The sequence below is a fragment of the Mesocricetus auratus genome, unplaced genomic scaffold (genome assembly GCF_017639785.1).
Source record: "Mesocricetus auratus isolate SY011 unplaced genomic scaffold, BCM_Maur_2.0 contig_13323_pilon_obj, whole genome shotgun sequence".
Classification (NCBI taxonomy): Eukaryota; Metazoa; Chordata; class Mammalia; order Rodentia; family Cricetidae; genus Mesocricetus; species Mesocricetus auratus.
Genome location: NW_024433383.1, coordinates 1 through 16,352, shown reverse-complemented (window position 1 = coordinate 16,352; position 16,352 = coordinate 1). Strand labels below are relative to the sequence as shown.

Genomic DNA, 16,352 nt, shown 5'->3' with positions numbered 1-16,352 from the left:
GTGAAATTTTATGTAAGATCCCTATGTTAGATATCATAGTAATATTCATCACTCTTGCCAAGCGTATTGTGGCTGTGTAGAATATTTTGGCCCAGAGAGATATCTCAGCAGGTAAGGATATTGACTGCCCAGCCCAGAAACCTCAGTCTGACCCTGAAACCCACATGGTGGGAGGAGAAAACCAATCCCCACAGATTGTCCTTTGTCTCGCACATGCTCACTGTGGAGCAGAAGCATGTACACAGACACAACCAATTAGTAAGTAAATAAAAAATCAAAACAAGATTGTTCTGCTTTCTAGGAAATTCACAGCAATATTTAGAAATTAAAGCCCATCAGTCAGCAACAGACCCACACAAATTGTTTTTTGGACAAAAATGTTTGAGAAATTTCAATAACAAATTTGATCCTGGGGGCAGGGCAGGGCAGAGTGGCTCATGCCTTTAATCCCAGCACTTGGAATGCAGAGGTAGGTGCATCTCTGTGAGTTCAAAGCCAGCCTGGTCTACAAGAGCTAATTCCAAGACAGATCTACACAGAGAAACTCTGTCTTGAAAAAAAAAGAATTACCATGTGCATTCTGTTCTTTCTCATTCAGACTTCCTGGTTGTTAATTCCATTATCTCTATACCTCTCTTCACTTAATTTTTCATTTTCCTTTGTTACAGGGCAGTGAATACGGAACACCTGTGGAATGTCTCCAGAAATCTGACAGAAGGACTGTGTCAGCTGAAAATCACACATTAAATACTCAAATTAATGGAAGGAAAATGACTGTGACCAGAGAACAAGACACTTCAAGCCAAAGTGTTTGCATGAGCACTAGCATGGATTTACAGCCAGCTGGAAGCATTCAGTTTGTTGCTCCATAAAAATGTTTTATTCAGGCAAATTATCTCATTGCACACAGGAGATAATTGATAGTATTACTATCAGTGTTAATAGTTGTCAAATTGGTTTTAAATATCCATGTTTTATTTTAAATAAAGAAGTAGTACGTTGATATGGTTCAGCTCTTTCATTTTCTTCACTGTAAAGTTTTTTTGGAGAAACGTCTTTTGATCCTCTCAAGATGTCTACATAAAAAGATATTCACAATAAAAATAGCTGTTTATTTTTAATTTTTTGCTTGAAAAAAAGTTAATGTGTAGTATCCATACAGAAAGCTACAAAACTCAGACCCAAACTATAAAAAATTATAAAATGTATATATGGGAACATTACTTACATGTCAAGAGGAGCCTGTCCTTATTCCAAATTCTTGTCAGATTCTCCTCCTTAAAACTAAGGGTTTCATTTTCCTGTTTTTTTGTCTTTAGTTTTCCTACCACTTTATAAATTCTTAGACTGTATATGTTTAAAAAGTTTTCCTGGTTTTGAAATTTATCAATCTGTGTATATTTTGTGTCTAGTTTCTTCACCTTTTTGTAAATGTTTAAAACATTTTATTTCTGAGACAACAGTTGGTTATATAATATACAATTGGGATTAAGAGAAAACTGGAAAATGTAACAAAACATAATAAATTTATTACACGATGCCCTTCTTCAAGACATACTCTTCTTTTCTCCTCCTTGCTAAACCAGATTTTTTTTTCAATCTGGACTAGTATTTGTACTACATCGATTTGTAGTACAACAAAATGTCTTAAAATTGCAGCGTTTCACACAAAAGCATCAAGTTACAGGATACTACCATGCAGTCTGGCCAATTCCCCAATGCAATTTCTGTGTAAAAAGGTCACATCCATACTTATTCAGTGTTCCCGGTCAGAGATAAGAGACTATTTGTCCTGAGCTACATAGCTGGGCAAGAAAGAGCTCACATTCTGCCTTTCCTCCAACGAGTTTTCCTCATTGCTCCTCTTTGGAGATAAGAGAAAATTGTAGCATAAAAAGTATTCTTTCCCCAGCCTTCTCTCACCCCTTAAACACATAGTACCTGCTTTATTTGTTATTTTATGTATATGACTTTTACTTGCATATGTGTAAGTATACCACTTGTGCCTGTGCCTAGTGCCTGGGGGAAGCTAGAAATGACTCTTAGATCCCCTGCAATTTGGAGTTGCTGAAGACTGTGATTCACTGTGTAGCTGCTGAGAACTGGATCCAGGTCTTCTGGAAGAATAGCCAGTGCTCTTAATCACTGAGCATCTCTCCAGGCTCTGAGTACCTGACTTTTAATAATCTTCTGGGGTTTTTTAAAGTGTTGCTTTTTAAAATTTTTGTTTTTAAATTTAAATTTAAATTAGGAACAAGTTTTCTTCACATATCAATTCCAGGTCCCTCTCCCTTTCCCTTCCCTCCTCCTGTGCCCTCCCACCCACCGCTCCAATATCCCCTCATTTCCCCAGGGAGGGTGAGGCCCTCCATGGGGGTGTCCATAGTCTATCATTTAATCCAGGGCAGGGATGGGAATCCAAAGTCCATTTGTATGCCCAGGATAAATACTGATCTACTGCCCAAAGGCCAATAGATTGCCTAGGCCTCCTCACTGACACACACTTTCAGGGGGTCTTGATCAGTCCCATGCTGGAATCACAGCCATCAGTCTGGGATTCAAGAGCTAACCCTTGTCAGGTCAGCTGTTTCTGGGGGTTAAACCAGCCCAGTCTTAATCCCATTGGTCATCAGGCCTCCCTCTCTGTCACTGGATTCCTTGAGTTCAGCTCAGTGTTTAGCTGTGGGAGTCTGCCTCTGCTTCCATCAGCCACTGAATGAAGGTTCTGTTTCCCAGACTCACTAGTCATGGGATTGTAGGCTGGCACTTCCCAGATCTATGTCTAAAATTCATATATGAGAGAGTACACGCCATGTTTCTCTTTTTGTGACTGTGTTACCTCACTCAGGATGGTTTCTTCTAGTGCCATCCATTTGCCTGCAAATTTCAGGATTCCATTGTTTTTTTTTTCTGCTGAATAGTACTCCATTGTGTAAATGTACCACATTTTCTCTATCCACTTTTCGGTTGAGGGACATCTAGGTTGCTTCCAAGTTCTGGCAATTACAAATAATGCTGCCATGAACACAGTGGAACAGATGTCCTTGTTGTATGTATGTGAATCTTTTGTATATATGCCTAAGAGTGGAGTTGCTGGGTCTTGTGGTAGGTTTATTTCCATTTTTTTGAGGAATCTCCATACTGATTACCAAAGTGGCTGTACATGTTGGCACTCCCACCAGCAGTGGAGGAGTGTTCCCCTTTCACCACAACCTCTCCAGCATAAATTGTCGTTGGTGTTTTTGATTTTAGCCATTCTGACAGGAGTGAGATGGTATCTCAGAGTTGTTTTGATTTGCATTTCCAGGATGGCTAAGGATGTTGAGCACTTTCTCAAGTGCCTCTCAGCCATTTTAGACTCCTCTACTGAAAATTCTCTGTTTAGTTCTGCAGCCTACTTTTTAATTGGATCCTTTGGTATTTTAGAGACTTGCTTCTTGAGTTCTTTGTAAAATTTGGAGATCAGCCCTCTGTCAGATGTGGGGTTAGTGATTAATTTTTCCCATTCTGTGGGCTGCCTTTTTGCCTTGCTGACTGTGTCCTTTGCCTTACAGAAGCTTCTCAGTTTCAGGAATTCTCATTTATTAATTGTTGACCTCACTGTCTGTGTTAATGGTGTTATGTTCAAGAAGCTGTCTCCTGTACCAATTCTTTCTCCTCTAAGAGGTTCAGTGTGGCTGGATTTATGTTGAGGTCTTTGATCCATTTGGACTTAAGTTTTGTACATGGCGATAGACATGGATCTATCTGCATTCTTCTACATGCAAGCATCGAGTTATGCCAGCACCATTTGTTAAAGATGCTTTCTTTTTTCCATTGTATATTTTTAGCTTCTTTGTGGAAGATCAGATGTTCATATATTTATGGGTTAATATCAAGGTGTTCAATTCCATTCCATTGATCTACCTGTCTGTTTTTATGTTAATACCAAACTGTTTTCAGGACAACAGCTCCAAAAGAGCTTGAGGTCAGGGATGGTGATGCCTCCAGATGTTGCTTTGTTAAGTAAGGTTGTTTTGGCTAACCTGGGTCTTTTGTTTTTCCATACAAAATTGATTATTGTGTTTTAGAGGTCTGTGAAGAATTGTGCTAGTATTTTAATACGGATTGCATTGAATCTGTAGATTGCCTCTGGCAGGATTGCCATTTTTACTACATTGATCTTACCTATCCAAGAGCATGGGAGACCTTTCCATTTTCTGAGGGCTTTTTAAATTTCTTTCTTTAAAAACTCAAAGTTCTTGTGATACAGGTATTTCACTTGTTTGGTTAGCATTACCCCAAGGTATTTCATGTTGTTTGTGGCAATTGTAAAGGGTGATGTTTCTCTGATTTCTTTCTCAGCCCTTTTATCGTCTGTATACAGTAGTATATGCTGATTTTCTTGCGTTAATTTTGTATCCTGAAACTTTGCTGAAGGTGTTAATCAGCTGTCCTAGTTCCCTGGAAGAGTTCTTTGGGTCATTTTTGTAAACTATCCCATCATCAACAAATTTCCAAATTGTATCCCCTTGATCTCCTTTTGTTGCCGAATGGTTTTAGCTAGAACTTCAAGTACAATATTGAAAAGGTATGGAGAGAATGAACAGCCTTGTCTTGTTCCTGATTTAAGCACACTCGCATTGAGTTTCTGTCCATTTAGTTTGATGCAGGTTGTTGGTTTGCTGTATATAGCTTTTATTATGTATAGGTATGTTCCTATTATCCCAGATCTCTCCAAGACCTTTATCATGAAGGGGTGTTGGATTTTATCAAAGGCTTTTTCATCATCTAGTGAGATGATCATGTGATTTTTGTTTTTCAGCTTGTTTATATGGTGGATTACATTGATGGATTTTCATATGATGAACCATCCCTGCATCCCTGGGATGAAACCTACTTGATCATGGTGAATGATTGTTTTGATGTGGTCTTGGATCTGATTTGCCAGTATTTTATTGAGTATTTTTGCATCAATGTTCATGAGGGATATTGTTCTGAAGTTCTCTTTCTTAGTTGTGTCTTTGTTTGGCTAAGTGATCAAGGTTATTGAAGCCTTGTCAAAGAGTTTGGCAAAGACCCTTCTGCTTCTATTCCATGGAATACTTTAAGAAGAATTTGTATAAGCTGTTCTTTGAATTTCTGGTATAATTCTGCACTGAGGCCATCTGGTCCTGGCCTTTTTTTTTTGGTTGGGAGACTTTTAATGATTGCCTCTAGTTCCATAGGGGTTATAGATCTATTTCAATTGCTTATCTATTCTTGATTTAATTTTGGCAAGTGATAGCTACCCAGAAAATAGTCCATTTCCTTTAGATTCTCAAATTTTGTGGAGAACAGGTTTTCAAAGTATGACCTGATGATTCTCTGGATTTCCTCAGTGTCCATTGTTATATCCCCCTTTTCATTTCCGATTTTGTTAATTTGCATGTGCACATTCTGCCGTTTCATAAGTTTGGATAATGGTTTGTCTATGTTGATGATTTTCTCAAAGAACCAACTCTTCGTTACATTATTTGTATTGTTTCCCTAGTATCTACTTTATTGATTTCAGGCCTAAGTTTGATTATATCTTGGAGTGTACTCCTGCTGGGTGAGTTTGCTTCTTTGTGTTCTAGAGCTTTCAGCTGTGATGTTAATTCTCTAGTGTGACTATTCTCCAATTTATTCATGTGGGCACTTAGTGCTATGAACTTCCCCCGTAGCACTGCTTTCAAAGTGTCCCATAAGTTTGGGTATGCTGTGAATTCTTTCTCATTGAATTCCAGGAAGTCTTTAATTTCTTTTTTTATTTCTTCTTTGACCCAGGAATGGTGCAGTTACTCATTATTCAATTTCCATAAGTTTGTAGGTTTTCTGCAATTTGTGTTGTTGTTGAATTCTAATTTTAACGCATGGTGGTCTCATGATATGCATGGAGTTATTCCAATTTTTTGTACCTGCTGAGGTTTTCTATGTTGCCAAGTATGTGGTCAATTTTTGAGAAGGTTCTATGTGGTGCTGAGAAGAAGTTATATCCTTTTTTATATGGATGGAATATTCTTTATATGCCTGTTAATTCCAATTGTGTCATAACTTCTATTAGTTCTTTGTTTACTTGTTAAGTTTCTGTCTGGAAGTTCTGTCTAGTGGTGAAAGTGTTATGTTGATGTCTCCCACAATAAGTGTGTGGGGCTTTATATGTGATTTGGGTTTTAGTAATCTTGCCTTTATGAATGTGGATACCTTTGTATTTGGGACATAGATGTTCAGAATTGATACTTCATCTTGATGGATTTCACCTGTGATGAGTTAGTAATGACCTCCTTCATCTCTTTTGATTGATTTTATTTTAAAGTCTAATTTGTCAGATATTAGGATTGCTACCCCCGCTTGATTCTTGAGTCCATTTTATTGGGAAATCTTTTCCCAGCCCTTAACTCTGAGGTAATGTCTGTCTTTGAGGTTGAGGTGTGTTTCTTGTATGCAGCAGAAGGATGGGTTCAGTCTTAGAATCCATTTTGTTAGCCTGTGTCTTTTTATGGCTAATTAAGAACATTAATATTGCAGGATATTAATGAGGATTGATTGCTCATGCTTGTCTGTTTTGGAATGGTTGTTGTTGGTGGAATTATATGTGTATTTAACCTCTGTTTTCTTTTGGCTGTTGGTAAGGTGGGATTACCTATTGCCTATGTTTTTCTGGATGTAGTTAATTTCCTTGGATTGGAGTTTTCCTTCCTGAACTTTCTTTAATGCTGGGTTAGTGGATGTGTATTGTTTGAATCTGGTTTTGTCATGGAATATCTTGTTTTCTCCATCTATATTGATTGAAAGCTTTGCTGGGTATAGTAGTTTTGGCTGGCATCCGTGGTCTGTAAGTGTTGGTAGAATATCTATCCAGGACCTTCTGGCTTTCAGAGTTTCCATTGAGAAGTCAGGTATAATTCTGACAGGTTTACCTTTCTATGTTACTGGACCTTTTTCTGTAGCTTTTTTTTTCTTTATTCTGTTTGTTTGGGGTCTTGATTTTTAGGTGGCAAGGGGACTTTCTTTTTGTGGTCCAGTCTATTTGGTGTTCTGTAAGGTTCTTGTACCTTCATTGGCATGTCTTTCTGCAGGTTGGGAACATTTTCTTCTATGGTTTTGTTTAATATATTTTCTGCCCATTTGAGTTGGTTTTCTTCACCTTCTTCCATGCCTAATCTTCTTAGATTTGTTCTTTTCATGGGTGGCTCTCAACCTGTGGGCCATGACTCCTTTGGGGATCAAATGATACTTTCACAGGTACTGCATAAGGCATTAGAAAACACAGATATTTACATGACAATTCACAATAATAGCAAAACTCCAGCTATGAAGTACAATGAAAATAACTTTATGACTATGGGATCTCCACAATTTGATAAATTGTATTAAAGATTTGCAACACCGATATTCCAGCCCACACCTCTGAAGGAAGCCTTCTACCCCACCAGACAAGAATCAAGAGCCCTAATCCCCATGTAAGACTGCCCTCCAAACCTGTCCCCAACGGCCCAGCATATCCCTAACTGCCTCTCCTCTCCTCCTCACCATATCCCAGTGCACACTTCTGGCAGAAGCATCCTATCTTATCAGAGGCCCAGCCAGCAGAAGTTCACCCCTCCAATACTCATGTGTCTGTACAACATATACTCAACCACCCTCCTCTCCTTGTCATAACTTAGCCCAACCTCCTAACCCATCAGAGACCAGACAAATTCCCTGAAATTCAAATAAAGTCTCCTACCCCACCAGAAGTCAGGCTACCCTTCTAAACCACAGAGAATCACAGGCCAGATCAGAAGCCAACCACATCAGAAATCACCAGAACACCAGCACCAAACTTGGGCAGCCACCCTCTTGCTGGGTTAGAGGCTATCAGGGCCATTAGAAATCCAGCCCCCAACTTAGGTAGAGACCCTCTACTGAACACAGGTTACTCTTGCTAGAATACCAGAAAAAGGAAACAGAAACCAAAGAAGGAAATAGTCATTTAACAAAGACAAACCCATAAATCTCCACCTAGACCTATAATCATTCCAAATTCAGATACCTAAACATCAGCGTAAGAACACAATCAACAAAAGACAGGTAATTTCTCACCACCATCCATCACACTACAGCAAGCCCTGAATATTCAACACAGCTGAAGAAAACAAAAATGACGTTAAGACCAACTTTATGAAGATAATAGAGGTCCTTAAATAGGAAATTAATAAATCCCTTAAAGAAATTGAGGAAAAGGCAATAAAAATTGGAGGAAATCAATAAATCCCTTGAAGAATGTCAAGAAAGGCAAGACAAGAAATAAAACAAACATTGAAGGAAATAAAATTCTTCTAGACCTGAGAGTGGAAATAGAAGCAACAAAGAAAACCTAAGCTGAGGGAATTAGGAAATGGAAATTAGAGGAAAGTGACCAGGAACCACAGACAGAAGCATCGCTAATGGAATACAAGTGATGGAAGAGAGAATCCCGGGTGTTGAAGATGTGACAAAGGAATTTAGACATTAGTTAAAGAGAATGTAAAATCTAAACAGTTCAGGAAATCTGGGACATAAAATCTGGGACTACTAAAAGACCAAACTTGAGAATAATAGACCAGCAGAAGAAGAATACCAGTTCAAAGGCATAGAAAATATTTTAAGAAAAATCACAGAATAAAAATTTCCCAACCTAAAAAAGGAGTTGCCTACAAAAGTAAAAGAAGCTTACAGAACAGTAAATAGACTAGACCAGAAAAGAAAGTGCTCTGACCATATAATAATCTAAACACTAAACACACAAAACAAAGAACGTTAAAAGCTGCAAGAGTAACAGGCCAAGTAATATATAAAGACATTTTTTCTATGGTGAATCTAAAAGCCAGAAGGGCCAGGACAGATGCCTTGCACACTCCAAGAGACCACAGATGACAGCCCAGACTACTCTACCCAGCAAAACTTCAAATCAGCATAGATGGATAAAAGAACAAGATATTCCATAAATTGAATTTGCAAAATTATCTATCCACATGTTCAGCCCTACAGAAGGTACTAGACAGAAGTCCAGCCCTACAGAAGGTGCTAGAGGGAAAACTCCAACCAAGAGGGTGAACTACACACCACTAAAACCTCAGAGGCAAAAAATAGTCTCACACCAGCATAACACACACACACACACACACACACACACACACACACATACACACACACCACCACCACCACCACCAAAGTATCAAGAATTAACAATCATTGGTCATGGGCATCTTTTAATATTGATGGGCACAGGATCTTCAAAATTCGATACTCTGCAGTCAAATAGTAGGTTTTGGTACCGTGGAGATCTGACCTTTCACATGTGCTTTGAAAACAGCAGGCCCTAATCTTATTCTTTCTCTAATGCAGCCTTAGTCACTCCATCCCACTCTCTTTGCATTTGCTGCTTTCCTCACAGCAACGAAGCGTGACAGTTTCTTTTCTTTTCTTTTTTTTGCGTTCCCTAATTTTTTAAAATCCCATCATCAATAGAGTGCCACCATAGGACATCAGGCATCGACAACTTTGTCATAGTAAGCCATCTTTGGACCCATGCTTAAGCCAACCAAGCAAACTCTTGACCCCATTTTCTCCTACAGTGTGAGTTATGACTTTAAATGAAAACATTAAACCTACACAGGCAATTTCAGTCTGATCCAGTATTGTGAGCCTCCCACCTTAAAATCCATTCCCTACATGCTCGGTCCTTTGCCTGTTTGCATTAGTAAGCAATTCAAGTTCTTAGGGAGTGTAGGTTTCTGACTTACAGGGATAGATAGACTTGGGTCTGGTCACAGATCCAGAAGAAACTAAGGGTGGTGAGTTCTGAGGACTTTGTCCTGCTTGGCATGCCCTTTAGACAAGACAGAATCCCATCCCCTCAGACAGCACTGCAGTGGGCAAGCCTGCTTTCTCAGGTCCGTCAGAGCCAGAGTCCTCCCACACGTCTCCATCCTGTTAAGGACCATTCTTGGTCAGTCAGTGCCCTCACTTCGCCTGCAGACACCTTACTTATGAGGTGACTGGCACTTGACCTTGCATTCAAAATCAGCTAACCTCACAATCCTGTGTCTGGAGGAGTGAAGCATCTCTCCCAGGACACTTAGAAATCCTTAGATCTTTTATTTGTGCATCCAGACCTGGGAATTTCATTACTAAGTTGGTCCCTTTCCTTTGTTACTTTATGCAGAGATGCCAGAAGCAGTTTGACAATGGCATCAAATTCCCTAATCCTCCAGAAATGTTCCAAAGTATAGTACATAGAGTCACTAAGTCCCTTACCAATCAAAAAGCATGAATGGTGGTGGTGGGGGGGGGAGTCAGTCACATTTATCTATTTATCTATCTATCTATCTATTTATTTATTTATTTATTTGAGAGAGGTTTTCTCTGTGGCTTTGGAGGCTGTCCTGAAACTAGTTCTTGTAGACCAGGCTGGTGTGGAACTCATAGAGATCTGCCTTCCTCTGCCTCCCGAGTGCTGGGATTAAACCTGTGCACCACCACCGACCAGCCACATATATCTTTTTCAGCAGCTCACATCATCAGTGTTCTCTGCACTATCAGAACAGTCTTTGGCAACTTCATGTTTGAAGAGCCAGCCCCAGATACCGCCAGGCACACAAAGGAAAATCAGAACTTGGCTGCTTAGTCTTACAAGCCAGGGATCTAAATTCTAAGTCGTTGCTGCAGGGGATCTAAAACCACCCTAGGGAATTGTTGGTGTGGAGGCCATGTCAAAAGGTCAAAGAGGTCAGAGAAGACCTCGATGATGGCAAAGCAGTTTCTCCCTCTGACTTGCTTTTGTCTTTGCCGCAGGTAGATAGGTGCTACCCACATTGAGGGTGCCTCTTCCTCTGATCAGTCGCTGCTCCACTTGTCAATCCTCTGTCAACTCGCCTCTAACAGTGATGCCTTTCTCCAGTAGAGTTGACACCAAAGGTAACCTTCAGATCTTTTTCTTTTGTCTTCCTTCGTCTTTCCCTTTCCTCCCTTTTTATGAGTTCATCTGTGTCTCTCTCTTTAGCTCAACGTCTGTTGAGCATCTGTTTTTGTTTTAATTTATGTGTCTGTGTTTTTTATTTCATTACTTTTTTTAGAAAAGAGCTTGCTTCACATGTCAATCCCAGCTCCCTCTCCCTCCCCTCCTTCCTCACCTCCCCTCCATCCCCCAGCCTCCTACCCTATTCCCACCTTCCTTCACACAGGGGATATCCAGAGTCTCTCACCTTGCTCAGGGCAGGGCCTAGGCCCTCCCCCCAGAGTCTAGGCTGACAGAGCATCACTCCCCATGCCACAGACACACAAAGTCCATCTGTATGCCAGGGATAAACACTGATCTACTACTCAGGGCCGCACAAGTTGCCCAGGCCTTCCCACTGACTCTCACACTCAGAGAGTCCAGATGAGTCCCATGCTGGCCTCCCAGCTGTCAGTATGGGGTCCAAGAGCTCCCCTTTGTTCAGGTCACCCATCCCTGCAGGTTTTGCCAGCCCATTCTTTGCCCATTTGCTCATCTCTCCTCTCTCACTGCCACTGGGTTCCAGGTGTTCAGTTCAGTGTTTAGCTGTGGGTGTTTGACTCTGCTTCCATCAGTCATGGATGAATGTTCTAGGATGGCATATATGGTAATCGTCAAGTTCATTATCATGAATGGGCATTTAGGGTAGTCTCTCCACTATTGCTTAGCTTGTCAGTTGGTGTCATCCTTGTAGATCACTTGAGGTCTCACTGGTGCCAGATCTCGCTTCAAACCTATGACTCCCTCTATTATGGTATTTCTCATCCTGTTCTCCCCCTATTCTATCCCAAACTCAACCTTCCTGTTCCCCCATGACCTACTCTCTTCTCCTCTTCTCGCCTTGTCTTTTCCCCAGCTCCCACTCCCCCCTAACCTCCCTTACCGTGTTCCCAATCTGTTCAGGAGATTGCCTCATTGCTCTTCTCTGGGGTACCATGCATATCTTTCTTAGGTTCTCTCCTGTTTCCCAGACTCTCTGTCAGTGGAATTGCAGACTGGCACTCCCTGATCCATGTCTAAAACGCACATATAAGTGAGTACATACCATGTTTGTCTTTTTGTGACTGGGTTACCTCACTCAGGATGGTGAGTACTCCATTGTGTAAATGTACCACATTTTCTCTATCCACTCTTCAATTGAGGGGCATCTAGGCTGCTTCCAGGTGCTGGCTATTACAAATAATGCTGCTATGAATATAGTGGCAAGATGTCCTTGTTGTATGAATTTGCATCTTTTGGATATATGCCTAAGAGTTGAATTGCCAGGTCTTGTGGAAGATTAATTCCAATTTTCCTGAGGAAGCTTCATACTGATTTCCAAAGTGGCTGTATGAGTTGGCACTCCCACCAGCTATGGAGGAATGTTCCTCTCTCTCCACATCCTCTCCAGCACAAATTGTCTTTGGTGTTATTGATTTTAGCCATTCTGACAGGAGAAAGATGGTATCTCAAAGTTGTTTTGGCTTGCATTTCCCTGATGGCAAAGGACTTTGAGCATTTTCTCAAGTGTCTGTCAGCCATTTTAGACTCCACTATTGAGAAGAATTCTCTGTTTAGTTCTGTAGCCCACTTTTTAATTAGATCCTTTGGTGTTTGGAGACTTGCTTCTTGAGTTCTTTGTAAATTTTGGAAATCAGCCCTCTGTCAGATATGGGATTAATGAATATGTTTCCCATTCTGTGAGCTGCCTTTTTGTCTTGTTTACTGTGTCCTTTGCCTTACAGAAGTTTCTTAGTTTCAGGAGGTCCCATTTGTTAATTGTCAATCTCAGTGTCTGTGCTACTGGTTCAGGAAGCAGTCACCTGTACCTATTCGTTGAAGAGTATCTCCCACTTTCTCTTCTAAGTGTTTCAGTGTGGCTTGATTTATGTTGAGGTCTTTGATCCATTTGGATTTAAGTTTTGTGCAAGTCGATAGACATAGATCTATCTGCAGTCTTCTGCATGTCAATATCCAGTTATGCCAGCACCATTTGTTGAAATTGCTTTCTTTTTTTCCATTGTATAATTTTAGCTTCTTTGTCAAAAATCAAGTGTTAATAGGTGTGTGGGCTAAAATCAGGGTTTTCAATTTGATTCCATTGGTCTCCCTGTCTTTTTTGTGCCAATACCAAGCTGTTTTCAGAACTATGGCTCTGTAATAGAGCTTGAAGACAGGTATGGTGATGTCTCCTGAAGTTCCTTTATTGTATAGGGTTGTTTTGGCTATCCTGGGTCTTTTCTTTTCCATATAAAGTTGATTGTTGTTCTTTCAAGGTCTGTGTAGAATTGTGCCAGTATTTTGATAGGGATTGCATTGAATCTGTAGATTGCTTTTGGCAAGATGGCCATTTTTATTATGTTGATCCTACCAATCCAAGAATGTGGGAGATCTTTCCATTTTCTGGTATCCTTTTGGATGTCTTTCTTTAGAATGTCAAAGTTCTTGATATACAGGCCTTTCACTTCTTTGGTTAACATTATCCCCACATATTTGATGCTGTTCATGGCTATTGTAAAGGGTGATGTTTCTCTGATTTCTTTCAGCCACTTTATCATCTGTATATAATAGGGCCACTGATTTTTTTTGAGTTAACCTTGTATCCTGCCACTTTGCTGAAGATGTTTATCAGCTGTAGGCCTTCCCTTGTGGAGTTTTTTTGGGTCACTTATGTAAACTATCATATCATCTGCAAATAGTGAAAGTTTGATTTCTTCTTTTCCTTTTTGTATCCCTTTCATCTCCTTTTGTTGTCTTATTGCTCTATCTAGAAATTCAGGTACAATATTGAAGAGATATGGAGAGAGTGGACAGCCTTGTTTTGTTCCTGATTTTAGAGGAATTGCGTTGAGTTTCTCTCCATTTAGATTGATGTTAGCTGTTGCTCACCTCTGACCTTTGCCCTGAGTGTGGGTGGAAGTGAAATAGCTCTCTCTGCAGGCTCCTGGTTTCTTGGCTATCAGTCAGTTTACCTGGCTGCAGTGCCCAGGTCAGGGGATCTGAGAGAGGGGGAGCAGGCAGAATTCGGGTCTAAGATGGGGACCCAGAGCTCACCTCTGACCTCTCCTCACAATAATTTTTAAGGTCTGTCTCTTCTGCTTCATGTATGTTGTGCTTATCAGGTCTTGCTGGCATGGGGTCTCTAGATTCTGGTGGAGTCATGTTGGTCTTTCTATTGCTGAGTGAGTTCCTATTCTGTCTTCTTCCCATATGTTTCCAGTGGTCTCCTTCTTTCCTGAAGCTGAAGCTGGCCATGCCGGTGGGTGGGGTATAGAAGGATTGACATCTTTCCTGAAACTGGGCACGTTGGAGCGTGGGGTCTGGAAGAGCTTATGTCTTTCCTGAAGTTGGGCACAGCTGGGGGTAGGCTCTGGAAGGACTGACATCTTTCCTGTGTAGGCGGGTCCTCTGGATGCCAGGAGTGGGTCCCGGGAGATTTAGAGAGTGGGCGATGGGCAGGGCAGGGGGTCACAGAAGGACCCAAGCTCACCTGAAGCTGGGCACGCTGGAGGGTGGGGTGTAGAAGGACTGATGTCTTTCCTGTGTGGGCGGGTCCTCTGGATGGCAGGAGCTGGCCCTGGGAGATTGAGGGACTGGGTGATGGGCAGTGGAGGAGTCCTAGCGTGACAGTTTCTTGACCTTGAAGCATACTTGTGCTGGACAGGAGCACCTACAGTTGGTTGTGTGGCATATCAAGCAGCTCCATCTTTCCTGGGGAATGATGTATTCATTAGCAGATAATTCATCCACACCAGAATCCCAACGATTGGGTTCATTTTCTAGGCCCATTCCAGGTATGAGATCAGGCAGCACCCTGACCTAGAAAACGTAGGCCTTTTTTAGAACTGTTTAGTTGAAGCAGGATGTTTCAGAAGTGTGGGGAGGGCTAAAGGAAACGGAGGCAGAAGAAGCCAGGATTTACTACGATTCAAAGTGTTAAGGGGGAACAGACTCCTCAGTGTGCTGCTGTGGAGATGGAGACATAAGATCCTCAATTGATGAGGATCTCTTCACCCACAGCGAACCAGGCTCCCAGAGAACTGAGAAGTCCCCTCCATCACACAGCTCCAGCATGCTTTCTGTTGTCTTCTCCTGTCTGTCACAGCTGGAGACCGGACACAGGAACAGCAGGGGCAGCTGGCCAGCAACAAGGAGCATGTTGTGGTAAAAGAAAGGAAAAGCAGGTGCCCCATGTGCTTATGTATGAGAAATTCCAGGAAAAACAGCTTCACTTATGTACCGGGTAAATGGGATTTTAAACGAAGTATTGTTGCTGAGTACATGTTCAAGGCCTTCAACCAGATTGATGACTCATGGCAATGAACACTTGCAAATGAAGATGAAAGGAATAAAGGGTGAAATGTGTGTGTGACTCACTGGACACTACCACAGTGAATTTTTCTTTCTTTCTTTCTTTCTTTCTTTCTTTCTTTCTTTCTTTCTTTCTTTCTTTCTTTCTCTCTCTTTCCTTCCTTCCTTCCTTCTTTCTTTCTTTCCTTCTTTCTTTCTTTCCTTCTTTCTTTCTTCCTTCTTCTTTCTTGTTCTGCTTTGTTTGGCTTGGATTTTGGCTTTTCTTTTGCATTTTATCTTGCTTTGGGAGTTTGGAGGTTGCAAGGGTGGAGGGTAGATTCTGGGGCGGGGCGAAAGATGGGACTGGGATGCATGATGTAAAAACCACAAAGAACAAACAAAAGTTAATAAGATACAAAACAAGCCAGGCAGTGGTGGTGCACGTCTTTAATCCCAGCACTGGGGAGGCAGAGGCAGGTGGATCTCAGTGAGTTCCAGGCCAGCCTGGTCTACAAGGTGAGTTTCAGGATAGCCAGGAGTGTTATACTGAGAAACCCTGTCTTGAAAAGCCAAAGAAATACTCTTCCAAATTACAAATGTAATAAAGCAAGGTCTTTCTATGTTACTTCTCTTTTTTGAACAATATTTCTATTTATGATAAAAATACAGAAATGGCCTGACAGTGGTAGCAAATGACTGGAGTCTTAAGATTTCAAGTCATTTTGAACAGATTTGTTGCCTATCAAGCATTTAACAGACACTACATATCTTGATTATATTATCATCAGACTTCATTACTCGTGGTAGAAGGGCAAATGAGTCTGTATGATCTTTGATTTGATGGTAGGTATGATGAGAACATTTGTAGTAAAAAATATTAAATACACTTAAGTCTGTATGTATTTCTATAACTATCCCACCAGCTAATTGACTACTTAATCATATGTCTTTTTACTGAAGTTTTTCTTGCTCAAAGAGTTAGAATAATTTTCTGATTATCTCACAGATCACAATGCCTCAGGTTCTTGGCTCTCTGCAGTATTCTGATAATTCTATTGCTTAT

General features: G+C 40.9%; 1 protein-coding gene across 1 annotated transcript in view; it reads left to right on the top strand.

Moving 5' to 3' along the window:
• The window catches only part of LOC121138470 (A-kinase anchor protein 9-like), a 28,380-nt gene extending 27,385 nt beyond the window's left edge, over positions 1 to 995 (top strand). Inside the window, exon 11 of the mRNA XM_040741153.1 lies at positions 669 to 995. Coding sequence (XP_040597087.1) covers positions 669 to 872 — 204 coding nt within the window. The 3' untranslated portion in view covers positions 873 to 995. The remainder of the gene's footprint in view (positions 1 to 668) is intronic.
• Positions 996 to 16,352: the final 15,357 nt, after the last annotated feature.